The sequence below is a fragment of the Oncorhynchus clarkii genome, chromosome 20 (genome assembly GCF_045791955.1).
Source record: "Oncorhynchus clarkii lewisi isolate Uvic-CL-2024 chromosome 20, UVic_Ocla_1.0, whole genome shotgun sequence".
Taxonomy (NCBI): domain Eukaryota; kingdom Metazoa; phylum Chordata; class Actinopteri; order Salmoniformes; family Salmonidae; genus Oncorhynchus; species Oncorhynchus clarkii.
In genome coordinates this window covers 5369323-5386220 of record NC_092166.1, presented here as the reverse complement: position 1 = coordinate 5386220, position 16898 = coordinate 5369323, and the positions used below count along the sequence as shown (strand labels likewise).

Genomic DNA, 16898 nt, shown 5'->3' with positions numbered 1-16898 from the left:
CAGCTAGGTAATAATCTGAAAAAGTGTTTCAGTTATCTTATTGCATCAAATGACTCGAGATCCATCATTTCCAGATGAGGTGTCTCCCTCTGTCTACGCAACACAAGTGACATTTTTAGAACAACTTTTTTTTCCATGTGCTTTACAGTAACTCGGCATAGACCCTGAAAAAGAAAATATACACTGAGTATAGGAAAAACTCCTTAGAAGGAAGAAACCTCAAGAGGATCCTGGCTTTGAGAAAAAGAGAGAGTGGGGTGTGTGCAAATAACGGATTTTTATTTATCTAAGAAACTTGAAAAGAGACTAATTGAAAGCCTTTTTAGCAGGAAACCAGAGCTGCTGGTGAACAATATCTCCTAGAAGTTTATGCTTTTAGCTGCTCGGGTTTAGCCCTGTTCAAGGAGGTAACTTTTTATAGACTAATTATACAATGCCATCTTGGTACTGCTTGGCAAACAAACACTTTGGTTTGTAATCATATGCTTTCAACTATAGAGAGTAGTTCCAAAAACTCCAGCCGCGCTAAAAATGGTAGATTCTACAAGATTCTATAAGAAGTTATAGAATTTTCCGATCCTACCCTTCCATTCGTTCTGTTCTGTTCTGTCTGTACATTCTGCCTACTGTGCTGGAAAAACATGGCGTCCAACCAAGAGAGAGAGTCAGATTTTTGAGGTTTGGTCGTAGAGGCCTGTGTGTGCCAACACAGGAGGGGTCCTCAAATTAAAGTAATTAAGTTGGGCTACAGGCCCAGTTAGCAGCATGAGCAAGATCTCTGACATTTTCCTGCTGACCAGATTAGAGAGCAAACCTTGCTAGCCTTTCCGACCCTCTCTTGCCAAGCCAAGTTGTATCTGTACACGCTAGCCCCGGGTGGTGAAGGAGGAGGAGGAAGAGGAGGAGGAGCAGGAGGAGGAGGAGGAGGAGAAAGAGGTTGAGACCAGGTGGTGAAGGAGGAGGAGGAAGCGGAGGAGGAGGAGGAAGAGAGGGTGTATGGAGAGGAGGAGAAAGAGGTTGAGACCAGGGGGTGAAGGAGGAGGAGGAGGAAGCGGAGGAGGAGGAGGAGGAGAAGGTGTATGGAGAGGAGGAGAAAGAGGTTGAGACCAGGGGGTGAAGGAGGAGGAGGAGGAAGCGAAGGAGGAGGAGGAGGAGGAGGAGGAGGAGGAAGAGAGGGTGTATGGAGAGGAGGAGAAAGATGTTGAGACCAGGGGGTGGAAGAGGGAGAAGGGAGGGAGGGTAGAGGAGGGTCGTTGCAGAAACACATTTTTTGCTGTAGTATCGCTGAGCTAGCAGACAGCAAGTCTGAGGTCATTCTGGGCAACGCTGGTGTAAGACTGCCACCCTACACTACAGACCCAACCCCTCCAGAGCTTTTCATTTACAATACACCAAGCCTGTTGAAGGACAGGTAAAACACCTGAGTTTGTAAGGACCAATTGGGTCAAGTTACTCCACTAGAGAAGGAATAGGGTACCATTTGTGATGCAGGCTAGATTTGCAGGGCAAGACCCTTTGCCAATGTAAGGTCATTTGGTGACCCCATGCTCATACGATGAAGAATGACCAGTCTGAGACTTGAAGGCTTGTGTAAGCTCCCCGAGCTAACGCCTAGGCTTTAACCTTTGAACTCATAGGGCTAACATAGAGTCCTGTGGTGTGCAGGAGACCGTAGCTCAAAGCAAGCCGACACGGCTGTGTATAGAGTGGGAGGTAGCCTAGAGAGCTAGGTAGGTAGACCTGGGTGTGATTTTTGAACATTCCATGTTATCTACTGCTGTTGTGCCCTTGAGCAAAACACTTTAAGAACCACATCAGAGGAAGATGACACCACTATTTCAACATAATTTTTGCGTCCTAGAGAGGAAATGCACATTTAGGTCACACCTTGAAGAATGATGAAGGCTACTTTACAGTTGAAGTCATACATTTACATACACCTAAGCCAAATACATTTAAACTCAGTTTTTCACAATTCCTGACATTTAATCCTGGTAAAAATTCCCTGTTATAGATCAGTTAGGAACACCACTTTTTTTTAAGAATGTGAAATATCAGAATAATAGTAGAGAGAATTATTTATTTCAGCTTTTATTTCTTTCATCACATTCCCAGTGGGTCAGAAGTTTACATACACTCAATTAGTATTTGGTAGCATTGGTTTTAAATTGTTTAACTTGGGTCAAACATTTCGGGTAGCCTTCCACAAGCTCCCCACAATAAGTTGGGTGAATTTTGGCCCATTCCTCCTGACAGAGCTGGTGTACCTGAGTCAGGTTTGTAGGCCGCCTTGCTCGCACATGCTTTTTCAGTTCTGCCCACAAAAGTTATATGGGATTGAGGTCAGAGCTTTGCGATGGCCACTCCAATACCTTGACTTTGTTGTCCTTAAGCCATTTTGCCAGAACTTTGGAAGTATGCTTGGGGTCATTGGGCATTTGGAAGACTCATTTGCAGCCAAGCTTTAACTGATGTCTTGAGATGTTGCTTCATTATATCCACATAATTTTCCATCCACATCATTTTCCAGCCTCATGAAACCATCTATTTTGTGAAGTGCACCAGTCCCTCCTGCAGCAAAGCACCCCCACAACATGATGCTGCCACCCCCATGCTTCACGGTTGGGATGGTGTTCTTCAGCTTGCAAGCCTCCCCCTTTTTTTCTCCAAACATAACGATGGTCATTATGGCCAAACAGTTCTATCTTTGTTTCATCAGACCAGAGGATATTTCTCCAAAAAGTATGATATTTGTCCCCATATGCAGTTGCAAACTGTAGTCTGGCTTTTCTATGGCGGTTTTGGAGCAGTGGCTTCTTCCTTGCTGAGCGGCCTTTCAGGTTATGTCGATATAGGACTCATTTAACTGTGGATATTGATACATTTGTACCTGTTTCCTCCAGCATCTTGACATGGTCCTTTGCTGTTGTTGTGGGATTGATTTGCACTTTTCGCACCAAAGTACATTCATCTCTAGGAGACAGAACCTGTCTCCTTCCTGAGTGGTATGACGGCTGCTTGGTACCATGGTGTTTATACTTGCGTACTGTTGTTTGTACAGATGAATGTGGTACCTTCAGGCGTTTGGAAATGGCTCCCAACGATGAACCAGACTTGTGGAGGTCTACAATTTTCTTCTGAGGTCTTGGCAGATTATTTTTTTTTTCCCATGATGTCAAGCAAAGAGACACTGAGTTTGAAGGTAGGCCTTGAAATACATCCACAGGTACACCTTCAATTGACTCAAATTATGCCAATTAGCCTATCAGAAGCTTCTAAAGCCATGACATCATTTTCTGGAATTTTCCATGCTGTTTAAAGGCACAGTCAACTTAGTGTATGTAAACTTCTGACCCACTGGAATTGTGATACAGTGAATTATAAGTGAAATAATCTGTCTGCAAACAATTGTTGGACAATTGACTTGTGTCATGCACATAGTAGATGTCCTAACCGAATTGCCAAAACTATAGTTTGTGATCAAGAAATTTGTGGAGTGGTTGAAAAACGAGTTTTAATGACTCCAACCTAAGTGTTTGTAAACTTCCGACTTCAACTCTACATATTCACTAATTGGGAATTTCCATGTGGAGCTGATAAACATCAACAAATAGGGTTAGTGTCAGTGTAGCTAGCTAGCATGCTAATCTTATCTGCTGTTGCTGAGGTTTCCTTAACTATAACATTGGCTCTATGGTTGGTCCTGATTTGTCATAATCATTGATTTGGGGAATACGTTGCCTCAGATGGAAACCACTGGCCTATCTTTGATTTCGCTGTCTATTTTTATCTCCAAAGTTTTGTCATCTTCCATAAGTTGCGGCCGCGAATCCGCCATAGAAATAGTTAGAAATGCCTCTCGAGTGGCGCAGTGGTCTAAGGCACTGCATCGCAGTGCTAGCCGTGCCACTAGAGATTTTGGGTTCGAGTCCAGGCTCTGTCGCTGTGACAGGGACAACCATGGGGCGGCACACAATTTGCCCAGGATCATCCGGGTTAGGGGAGGGTTTGGCTGGCAGGGATGTCCCTGTCCCATCACACGCAGTGACTCCTGTGGAGGGCACAAATCAAAATCAAATCAAATGTATTTATGTAGCCCTTTGTACATCAGCTGATATCTCAAAGTGCTGTACAGAAACCCAGCCTAAAACCCCAAACAGCAAGCAATGCAGGTGTAGAAGCACGGTGGCTAGGAAAAACTCCCTAGAAAGGCCAAAACCTAGGAAGAAACCTAGAGAGGAACCAGGCTATGTGGGGTGGCCAGTCCTCTTCTGGCTGTGCCGGGTGGAGATTATAACAGAACATGGCCAAGATGTTCAAATGTTTATAAATGACCAGCATGGTCAAATAATAATAATCACAAACAGAACAGTTGAAACTGGAGCAGCAGCACAGCCAGGTGGACTGGGGACAGCAAGGAGTCATGATGTCAGGTAGTCCTGAGGCATGTTCCTAGGGCTCAGGTCCTCCCAGAGAGAGAAAGAAAGAGATAATTAGAGAGGGCATACTTAAATTCACACAGGACACCGGATAGGACAGGAGAAGTACTCCAGATATAACTGACCCTAGCCCCTCGACACATAAACTACTGCAGCATAAATACTGGAGGCTGAGACAGGAGGGGTCAGGAGCCACTGTGGCCCCATCCGAGGACACCCCGGACAGGGCCAAACAGGAAGGATATAACCCCACCCACTTTGCCAAAGCACAGCCCCCACACCTCTAGAGGGATATCTTCAACCACCAACTTACCATCCTGAGACAAGGCCGAGTATAGCCGACAAAGATCTCCACCACGGCACAACCCAAGGGGGGCGCCAACCCAGACAGGAAGATCACATCAGTGACTCAACCCACTCAAGTGATGCACCCTCCTAGGGACGGTATGAAAGAGCCCTAGTAAGCCAGTACCTCAGCCCCTGTAATAGGGTTAGAGGCAGAGAATCCCAGTGGGGAACCGGCCAGGCAGAGACAGCAAGGGCGGTTTGTTGCTCCAGAGCCTTTCCGTTCACCTTGCCACTCCTGGGCCAGACTACACTCAATCATATGACCCACTGAAGAGATGAGTCTTCAGTAAAGACTCGGTTGAGACCGAGTTTGCGTCTCTCACATGGGTAGGTAGACCATTCCATAAAAATTGAGCTCTATAGGAGAAAGCCCTGCCTCCAGCTGTTTGCTTAGAAATTCTATGGACAATTAGGAGGCCGTAGCGTACGTGTAGGTACAATTAGGAGACCGTAGCGTACGTGTAGGTATGTACGGCAGGACCAAATCAGAAAGATAGGTAGGAGCAAGCCCATGCAATGCTTTGTAGGTTAGCAGTAAAACCTTGAAATCAGCCCTTGCCTTGACAGGAAGCCAGTGTAGGGAGATGAATGGCACAGTGTTTCTTTTGACACATTGGTTCCGGCTGGCTTCCGGGTTAAGTGGGCATTGTGTCAAGAAACAGTGTGGGTTGGGTTCTGTTTCAGAGGACCCACGACTTCAGTCTCTCCCGAGTTTCAGCGCTGAGACAAGACTGTAACTACCAATTGGATACCATGAAATCGGGTGTAAATTATTGTTATAAATAAATAAATAAATGAAATAGTAAGAAAGAACAAGTCGAAGCTCTGGTGATAGGGATAAATATAGCAAGAAAGCTGATATGCGTTTTTCTACATTGCAATGGACATGGTGTAACATGGTAGGTAGGCTGCAGGCTTCAGTGCGCTACAGCAAAGCGGAGTCAGCCCGATCTCATAGTTCTCACAATGGAAGTGAAAGTACTTTGCTCATGATAATGAATGCCTCAAATGATAATATAATGAATGATAAGTTCCTTTAATTTTCTTGTGGGTTTCGAGCTAAAGTTACACCAATCAAAGCAGTGGAGCGTGTAGAGAGGCTTTGGTGGTCAAAACCATTCATCTCGGGGCGACGGGGGGAAGCTGGTTTACAAAATGCTATCATATCACGCCTTTATACCATTTATAAAATGGTCATAAATATTTCTTATTATTATACAGGCTAACTCAAAAATAAGTGAAAATGTACAAATGATCTAATGGATTATGATAATTCTGTGTAAAAACAGAGGAGGTGCAAAAACACACGTTTTCACCCCCAATTTTAACGTGCTCCTTGGCTCAGGCTGCCAAGTGTACACGAGGCTCTTTGGCTCGTCTCAGTCGCAAAGAGGAATAACTCTGCAGCTGTTTCTGATCAATAAAACAATGTCATTCTGGTGGGTGGCAACATTCAGATCAAACAAAGCCTTGAAATGAAACGTAGGTTGAAAATAATTTGTATGTCACATCATAGGAAAAGACACCGCATTCACTCGGATTTGCACGAAGTGTACATATCGGGTTTTTTGTCACTTCAAGGCTAAATAAATCATATTTTGACTTAAAACGATGACTTGTTTAGTTAAATCATTGCGCAATATCACGAGTAAACTCTGCCCATCTTCTTTTAGCTTAAAAAATGGGTTTCTACTGGTTTTGGGCGTTTAAGGACGAAACTGCACATTCAGATAGACAAGCACATTTCTTTAACAGTGATACTATAATGTAAAATTGGTCCAATCTACACACAATGTAAACACAATACATTCACAGTGACGACATATATACATCCTCTTGAAAACGGTCTGAAAGTACACCCATATGCGATCCACATTCAACATTTTTAATTAACCAATGAGGACATACAAACTAATCTTTGTTTTATGACGACACACATTGATCTACCCCTTATTCCAAACTCTTCATCCTGACTTTAGAGTAACGCTCTGTGATAACGTTCTGAACACTGACAAACTCGAATACATGTGGTTTGGATTTGTGTGACAATTATTACAATTAAACTGTCAAATAATGTCTCTCAACGTCACACTGTGGAGAACCAACTCAAGGACAATGCATGCGTACCAAAAAGCAACATATTCCCTATATAGTGTACTACTTTTTGACCAGAGCCCTATGGCACCCTATTCCCTATATAGTGCACTACTTTTTGACCAGAGCCCTATGGCACCCTATTCCCTATATAGTGCACTGCTTTTGATCAGAGCCCTTATGGGCCCTTATGGGCTCTGATCAAAAGTAGTGCACTATATAAGGAATAGGGTGCCATTTGGGATGCTACCCAGAGCTCTATAGCTAACACCTGTGCTTCCATTCTCTGTTCCAATGCTCGTTTTTTTTTTGCAATAATTATCTTCCCTTTCTTCTCCACTTGCTTTCCAAAGTTTCTTACTTTGAAAGAAATCTTTTAAAATCTGGAAAACATTTCATTTTGGCCGCTAAAGCTTTGATATCACAGTTTGATGGTCTTGTTGGGCATTTAACCTATTCTTTCTCATGCATTCAGGAAATGCCTGGAATCGCTGTTGATGCCCTCCAACTTTTAAGTGTTTTATATATAGCTTCATCCCTTACAATCAGGTGATGATTACTAACACTGTAATGATTAAAGTAATAATTTAGACTGTTTGATAGTGTTGGCCAAAGAATTATAAAAATGTAAAAAATCGAAATGACGCTATTTACATTGATTACATTCAGATGTAATTGATTTCATCCAATTATAAGGAAACCCAATACCACTGCAGAGGAATGTATAAATTATACGCTATGGGTGTTGTAGATAAAAGTGTAATGTCTTGTTATTTCGCATCAGTGTCTCTCCCTCTGTCCCTCCATCCATCTCAGTATGACAATACGACATGAAGAATATTGGATAACTGATGCGACTCCTAATCAACGCTCCAACACTTTCTTGTAACTAAGGACGTCTGGACACTCTTGAATGACAGATGGTTGGGCGGGACCAGGAGTCAACTTTCCAGCATGGTGATTCGCTAAACGGAACATTTTCCATGTCAGTTTCCTGCTAGTCGCGGTTCAGAGGTTCGTGCCGCCTCCCTCCCTCCAGACTGCGCGCGCGGCTCTCGGAGCAATCGAACTGTCTCCGGTACTTTGCTGAACGCCCGTACACCTTCAGTCTAAGGGCTGGAGATAAGGGAAAGTGGAGCAAGAGGCCCAGTTTGGCACTAAAGAAGAAACGAATTCTGTTTTCCACTTATGGCTTTGTTGTAGTAACAACAATTACCAACAACACACCGATATATTGTTTTGGTGGATTTGTGGAAGGAAAAGGACACACATTTTGTTCTGAAAGGTCGGCCGTTTTTTTTTCAGAAGCTTTGTGGCGTTGAGTGAGAGACCATGGAGATGCAAATATGGTCCACAAGGTGGAAAACCAAGAGCCGGCTTTTGTACCCCACTCTAACCACCATCGTCACTCTCACTGTCCTTCTGCAAGTCGTCAATGTCCAAGCAGGTAAGTATCTGTCATTGGCGGAACGCGTTTCAGAACCGTTCACCTCGCAAACTCTCCCTGATGTTTCTTGGGGACGTGCAGGGTTGGTTTATCAATTGATCACATCGTTTCAGTAGAGCCAGTGCCGCACTCACTGTGCTGTTTCTGCTGATATTGACAGCACACTGAAAGAAACATGTAAATAACGAATGTCAATGCCAGTGTCATAAAATGCATGACTTAAGTTTCACCACATGTGAATCCATGATCAAATATAAGAATGTTTCAGATATGGCCAGTGCCACACTTTTTAAAAGAATGTGTGTGTGTGTGTGTGTGTGTGTGTGTGTGTGTGTGTTTGTGTGTGTGTGTGTGTGTGTGTGTGTGTGTGTGTGTGTGTGTAAATCGCGATGTGAAATGCTCTCGTTAGCCTACGTTACAGACAGTGATGCTACCGCCTTTCAGCGGTGAACACCCAGCGAGACTCGTACAGGTGCGCTCGAACGGTCCTCCAGATTCTATCGCTCCGCTCTTTGCGTGATACCCCAAAATAGCGGCTCGTACGTGGCATTCTGTTGTGGAGGTATTACCGGTCAAACTGTTCCCATGCCGCTCTCATGCGAATGTTTTAAATGCTTTAGCCAGACAAATAGGCTTTGTTTGTCCCGGTGGTCCGCTGTAATGTGGACACAGCTATCGAGAGAGGAATTCCGTAGGGTAGCAATCTCACACCTCGGCTAGAGAATCCTATAGCCACTGCATATCTTTTCATAGGTTAACGTCAGAGTATTGATACGGTTAACGTCAGAGTATTGAGACGGTTAACGTCAGAGTATTGATTCGACTTTCTCACCTTCCCAAAAGAACCGCGTAATACGGACGGACGGCTCTGACTTTTACGCATGAGTGTGTAGAGTTTGGTAGACTGCACATCAGCCGTAGGCGCTCCGTGGTTTAAAACTGAGACAGATGTGTTATAACATAACTTTCCACACATTAATTATTAACTAGAACTATATGCTGGTTTTGAAATGTATCAATTGATTTCACCTATTTTATCTTGCCAATACGATTTTTTATACATTTTAACGTCACTATCTTCCAAACTATCTGTCAATGTATATTCTCGTGACATCCTCGATGTGTATTTAGCATACTGCATGTCAGCAATTCACTCAATTTGCCTAATTTTGGAGGCATTTTCCTATATGGTTTCAGGATATTTTAAAGTGATTCATAGACTTTTCACACAAACGGTATGAGGCACTGTTGTACCATGGGAGAATATGCTACTGCGTATAGGTAGTACTGTCGCCTATGGGGCGATGCTCTCAATTGTAGGAATGAAGTACATATAGAGGCCAGAAGTAGAAAACACCGTTTCTCCGCTCTACCCTGGTTACCACTAAGCCCAATGAGTCCCCACTCTACCCTGGTTACCACTAAGCCCAATGAGTCTCCACTCTGCCCTGGTTACCACTAAGCCCAATGAGTCTCCACTCTACCCTGGTTACTTCTAAGCCCAATAACTCTCCATTCTACCCTGGTTACCACTAAGCCCAATGACTCTCCACTCTTCCCTGGTTACCACTAAGTCCAATAACTCTCCACTTTTCCCTGGTTACCACTAAGCCCAATAACTCTCCACTCTTCCCTGGTTACCACTAAGCCCAATGAGTCTCCACTCTTCCCTGGTTACCACTAAGTCCAATAACTCTCCACTCTACCCTGGTTACCACTAAGCCCAATAACTCTCCACTCTTCCCTGGTTACTACTAAGCCCAATAAGCCTCCACTCTTCCCTGGTTACTACTAAGCCCAATAACTCTCCACTCTTCCCTGGTTACCACTAAGCCCAATGACTCTCCACTCTTCCCTGGTTACCACTAAGTCCAATAACTCTCCACTCTTCCCTGGTTACCACTAAGCCCAAGTCCAATAACTCTCCACTCTACCCTGGTTACTACTAAGCCCAATAACTCTCCACTCTTCCCTGGTTACTACTAAGCCCAATAAGCCTCCACTCTTCCCTGGTTACCACTAAGCCCAATAACTCTCCACTCTTCGCTGGTTACCACTAAGCCCAATGAGTCTCCACTCTGCCCTGGTTACCACTAAGCCCAATGAGTCTCCACTCTACCCTGGTTACTTCTAAGCTCAATAACTCTCCATTCTACCCTGGTTACCACTAAGCCCAATGACTCTCCACTCTTCCCTGGTTACCACTAAGTCCAATAACTCTCCACTTTTCCCTGGTTACCACTAAGCCCAATAACTCTCCACTCTTCCCTGGTTACCACTAAGCCCAATGAGTCTCCACTCTTCCCTGGTTACCACTAAGTCCAATAACTCTCCACTCTACCCTGGTTACCACTAAGCCCAATAACTCTCCACTCTTCCCTTGTTACTACTAAGCCCAATAAGCCTCCACTCTTCCCTGGTTACCACTAAGCCCAATAACTCTCCACTCTTCCCTGGTTACCACTAAGCCCAATGACTCTCCACTCTTCCCTGGTTACCACTAAGTCCAATAACTCTCCACTCTTCCCTGGTTACCACTAAGCCCAATGAGTCTCCACTCTTCCCTGGTTACCACTAAGTCCAATAACTCTCCACTCTACCCTGGTTACTACTAAGCCCAATAACTCTCCACTCTTCCCTGTTTACTACTAAGCCCAATAAGCCTCCACTCTTCACCGGTTACCACTAAGCCCAATAACTCTCCACTCTTCCCTGGTTACCACTAAGCCCAATGAGTCTCCACTCTTCCCTGGTTACCACTAAGTCCAATAACTCTCCACTCTTCCCTGGTTCCCACTAAGCCCAATAACTCTCCACTCTACCCTGGTTACCACTAAGCCCAATAAGTATCTACTCTACCCTGGTTACCACTAAGCCCAATGAGTCTCCACTCTTCCCTGGTTACCACTAAGCCCAATGAGTCTCCACTCTTCCCTGGTTACCACTAAGCCCAATAACTCTCCACTCTTCCCTGGTTCCCACTAAGCCCAATAACTCTCCACTCTACCCTGGTTACCACTAAGCCCAATAAGTATCTACTCTACCCTGGTTACCACTAAGCCCAATGAGTCTCCACTCTGCCCTGGTCACCACTAAGCCCAATAAGGGCCGTTGGTGGAAAGAGTTCTCTCATCTGTGTCTACAAACTAGCCTACAGTATGTCTGGCTCAGGATAATTGCTTATTTCCCTTGAATGTAGATATTATGAAATGAATATTGGTTAGCCCCTGCTGTTATATATGTGTTGATTCTGTTAAGTTGACTTTGATATTATGAGCTAAGGCAGCTAGTCAATATCAATAGCTGAACCATGCCTAAATTATTACGGTGAGAAGTGGAACCTATTCCTAGGACACCAAAGGGTGCCATGAATCTATGGGTCCATCATTGTGTCTGTAGCCATTTTAACTTACAATGGGTTTTCCTTTGTTGTTTTTTTGCCGGCACGTATTACAGTAGCCTAGGTCGATTTACATCAACTAATCAAGATATTGATTGACTACAGAACCAGTATCTTACATTCTACAGTCTAGCTGTAATTCTAAAGAGGTTTCTGTCCATGTAAGGTTCCATCTTGGGTGACATGGGGTGTGTCTGTCTGTGATGTCAGCTGATATCTCTGAATTGGTCACCACAACTTCCTCTACTCAGGATGATATGCCGTCTGTCTGGACAGTTCCTGTGGTTGGAATGTTCTGTGCAACCAAACCCTCCCCCCAACCTCCACCTTTCTTTTCCCACCCTTCACCCTCCTCTTCTCACCCGTATCCTCCCTTTGAATATATTGTAGATAACTAACAATTAGATTATTAGGGGACATTATTCCAGATATAGCCTGTTAAACTAGATACCCATCTATAATGGAATAACTCACACCCACACAGGCATGGCTCATCTATCCTCCTCTTCCTCCTCCTCCTTCTCCTCCCTTTTCTCCTCCTCCTCCTCCTCCTCCTCCTCCTCCTCTTCCTACTCCTCCTCCTCTTCCTACTCCTTCTCCTCCTTTTTCTCCTCCTCTTCCTCCTCCTCCTCCTCCTCTTCCTCCTCTTCCTCCTCCTCCTCCTCCTCTTCCTCATCTTCCTCCTCCTCCTCTTCCTCCTCCTCCTCCTCTTCCTCCTCCTTCTCCTCTTCCCCCTCCTCCTCTTCCTCCTCCTCCTCTTCCTCCTCCTTCTCCTCTTCCTCCTCCTCCTCTTCCTACTCCTTCTCCTCCTCCTCCTCCTCCTCTTCCTACTCCTCCTCCTCTTCCTCCTCCTCCTCTTCCTCTTCCTTCTCCTCTTCCTCCTCCTCCTCTTCCTACTCCTTCTCCTCCTCCTCCTCCTCCTCTTCCTACTCCTCCTCCTCTTCCTCCTCCTCCTCTTCCTCCTCCTTCTCCTCTGTGTGTGATGTTTAAACAGACCAGAATTGCATAATGTGACTAGCAAACATTTACAGGCTTTCCAGGGATCTGTAATTGTCACTTATGCTGCCAACTATGTATAGATGGTGACAAGAAACAGCACAGAGAAAGATTATAGCCTACATCTCATGATGTTAGGTACACCAACCCAAAAGAGCCCCCAAAAGCCACAGAGCCTTAATAAGGCAAAAGGCAGGAATTAAAAAGTGAATCATGAAAGGCAAGCAAAATTTGAGTGTCACTCTTTGGGTAGGAAAACATAGTGGAAATAGTCTGGATTATAGATGCTTCCAGAATGTGCTTCATTCGTTTAGTTTCAACCTAAAGGGGATACTTTTCCTTTATGGCTTTATCCAAATAGCATTTTAACACTGAAAGTGTGAAAATAACCAACCCAAAAGACAGAGTGAATGTTTTGTTCTGTTCTGTTCTGTTCTGGGTTATCGTTTGAGAGCTGTAGTGCTGCTGTTTTAAAAAACTGCTCGTCTCAAATGTCTCTACCAGATGTGGTCACGTGTGTCTGCACAATGCTCCGTTCGGTTCCTTCGTTCGTTCGGCCTGGGGGAGAAATGTGCTCCTCAGCTCTCCCTCATCAGTGTCTCAGGCCTGTTAACATGACAGACAGTTGGCCTGCTTCCCAAATGGCACCCTAACCCCTACCACACAGTAGTGCACAACTTTTGAACACGGACTGTAGGGCCCTATGATATAGGGAGTAGGCTGCCATTTGGGAAACAGACCGAAAGTATATGACAGGGCCCTGACAGTAGACAGGCAGCAGAGGACTGTCATGTATATCACAGGGCCCTGACAGCAGACAGGCAGCAGAGGACTGTCATGTATATCACAGGGCCCTGACAGTAGACAGGCAGCAGAGGACTGTCATGTATATCACAGGGCCCTGACAGTAGACAGGCAGCAGAGGACTGTCATGTATGTCACAGGGCCCTGACAGCAGACAGGCAGCAGAGGACAGTCATGTATATCACAGGGCCCTGACAGCAGACAGGCAGCAGAGGACTGTCATGTATATCACAGGGCCCTGACAGCAGACAGGCAGCAGAGGACTGTCATGTATATCACAGGGCCCTGACAGTAGACAGGCAGCAGAGGACTGTCATGTATATCACCAGGCCCTGACAGTAGACAGGCAGCAGAGGACTTTCATGTATATCACAGGGCCCTGACAGTAGACAGGCAGCAGAGGACTGTCATGTATATCACCGGGCCCTGACAGCAGACAGGCAGCAGAGGACTGTCATGTATATCACAGGGCCCTGACAGTAGACAGGCAGCAGAGGACTGTCATGTATATCACAGGGCCCTGACAGTAGACAGGCAGCAGAGGACTGTCATGTATATCACAGGGCCCTGACAGCAGACAGGCAGCAGAGGACTGTCATGTATATCACAGGGCCCTGACAGTAGACAGGCAGCAGAGGACTGTCATGTATATCACCGGGCCCTGACAGTAGACAGGCAGCAGAGGACTTTCATGTATATCACAGGGCCCTGACAGTAGACAGGCAGCAGAGGACTGTCATGTATATCACCAGGCCCTGACAGCAGACAGGCAGCAGAAGACTGTCATGTATATCACAGGGCCCTGACAGTAGACAGGCAGCAGAGGACTGTCATGTATATCACAGGGCCCTGACAGTAGACAGGCAGCAGACGACTGTCATGTATATCACAGGGCCCTGACAGTAGACAGGCAGCAGAGGACTGTCATGTATATCACCAGGCCCTGACAGTAGACAGGCAGCAGAGGACTGTCATGTTTATCACCGGGCCCTGACAGCAGACAGGCAGCAGAGGACTGTCATGTATATCACAGGGCCCTGACAGTAGACAGGCAGCAGAGGACTGTCATGTATATCACAGGGTCCTGACAGCAGACAGGCAGCAGAGGACTGTCATGTATATCACAGGGCCCTGACAGTAGACAGGCAGCAGAGGACTGTCATGTATATCACAGGGCCCTGACAGTAGACAGGCAGCAGAGGACAGTCATGTATATCACCGGGCCCTGACAGCAGACAGGCAGCAGAGGACTGTCATGTATATCACCGGGCCCTGACAGTAGACAGGCAGCAGAGGACAGTCATGTATATCACCGGGCCCTGACAGTAGACAGGCAGCAGAGGACTGTCATGTATATCACAGGGCCCTGACAGCAGACAGGCAGCAGAGGACTGTCATGTATATCACAGGGCCCTGACAGTAGACAGGCAGCAGAGGACTGTCATGTATATCACCGGGCCCTGACAGTAGACAGGCAGCAGAGGACTGTCATGTATATCACAGGGCCCTGACAGCAGACAGGCAGCAGAGGACTGTCATGTATATCACAGGGCCCTGACAGTAGACAGGCAGCAGAGGACTGTCATGTATATCACCAGGCCCTGACAGTAGACAGGCAGCAGAGGACTGTCATGTATATCACAGGGCCCTGACAGCAGACAGGCAGCAGAGGACAGTCATGTATATCACCGGGCCCTGACAGCAGACAGGCAGCAGAGGACTGTCATGTATATCACCGGGCCCTGACAGTAGACAGGCAGCAGAGGACTGTCATGTATATCACCGGGCCCTGACAGTAGACAGGCAGCAGAGGACAGTCATGTATATCACCGGGCCCTGACAGCAGACAGGCAGCAGAGGACTGTCATGTATATCACAGGGCCCTGACAGTAGACAGGCAGCAGAGGACTGTCGTTCATATTTGAAGATGATTGTTAGTTTACTTCTAAGATATCCAGTTTAGATAGACAGTTTGCCTACGAGTGACTGGGACTGGTAACATTTAACTGTAGTCAAATCCCCTTTCCTTCAGTAGGAGTTTCTGCCCCTTTGTCATTAAATAGAATATGGTTTATAATTGGCATTGTGGTGCGGAAGGAAATATGTCTCAATCTAGTCACACGTCGCATTCTACCACCACCTCTGAAGGATGCAACGTTTTTTAAATTATTATTATTCTTTTTAAAGATACTTATGTAGTGCTGCTAAAGGGTTTCGGGATATTGCCTGTTTTTTTTTTTTTAGCGCTTCTGTGAGGAGGTGGTTTGGAAGGAAATGGGGTTGGTGGAGGGAGGGATAGAGGGAAAAGGGGAGAAGAGGCGGTGGGGGGGGGGGGGGGCAATTCCTGGCCAATTCAACACATCTGGAATATATGAGTCTTGGAGGTATGCAGTAATGCAGCAAGGCATTCTCCAGCTCACAAAGAGGCCTTTGGTTCAGCATGATTCTCTTTTCTTCTTGACAACCAGTAGCTCAGTACTCGGGACAATATACAGACGGAGCAGGAGACTTTGGTTTTTTTTATGGGGCATCTTCTAGAGGGGAGAAAGATTATTTTTTTTATTAATAAAAAGAAATTAAAAAAAAACCTTTCAGTGAAGTTATCTCATAACGTGACTTGTATTTAAACATTTTGGGGCTTTTTTTTTTTATTGGGTATCTTCTAGAGGGGAGAGAGATTTTAAAAATGTAAAAAAAAAATTAAAAAAACTTTCAGGTGAAGTTATCGCATAACGTGACTTGTATTAGTTCTGTGTGAGTTTGAGTGCAGTTCGGACTGCAGGACTTGTGGTCCTCAGAGAGAAAGGACCTGTTCAGTCATTCCAAAGAAACCAATTCAACTCCGACAACAAAAGCAGTAAGAAAGGAATGAGACATAAAGTGAGACCCAGGGCTCTATTTCCGGCTGGTGTTAAAAACGCACGTTAGTGTTCCATTTCATCATGAATAAACTGGCGCACTGGCATCTTCCAACCCCTAACGCCGGGTTCGGCAATGTACCTGTCTAGCATCAGCTCGCTTGGGCTGAGGTGGGAGGGCTGGAAACATTTGTTGTGTGTCCTTTTAAAGGAAAGATTAACCCATTTTTATGTAAATGTTTTAATATTTATATATATTCTATCTGAACGATGTTCTAACATTTAATGTTTTCATGTGCATCTAAGCGAGTGCCCTTCAAGTAGGCAAAACATTTGGCACCCGTAATAAAGTCTCTCTCACTGGAAATAAACAGGAATATGACTTCTAGATGGGAAGAAGAAGAAAAACAACTAGAGAAATGTTTTAAATTTAACATATTTAACTAATTTAACACCACGTGTTTCCTTCAAAACAAGTGCAAAAGTGTCCACTTCATGCAGCGTTTTCAGAC

The 16898-nt window shown here is 45.3% G+C and overlaps 1 protein-coding gene across 1 annotated transcript in view; it reads left to right on the top strand.

Moving 5' to 3' along the window:
* The first annotated feature begins 7918 nt into the window (after positions 1-7918).
* The window catches only part of LOC139375800 (collagen alpha-1(XI) chain-like), a 212842-nt gene continuing 203862 nt past the window's right edge, over positions 7919-16898 (top strand). Inside the window, exon 1 of the mRNA XM_071117670.1 lies at positions 7919-8328. Within this exon, the coding sequence (XP_070973771.1) occupies positions 8214-8328 (115 nt within the window). The 5' untranslated portion in view covers positions 7919-8213. The remainder of the gene's footprint in view (positions 8329-16898) is intronic.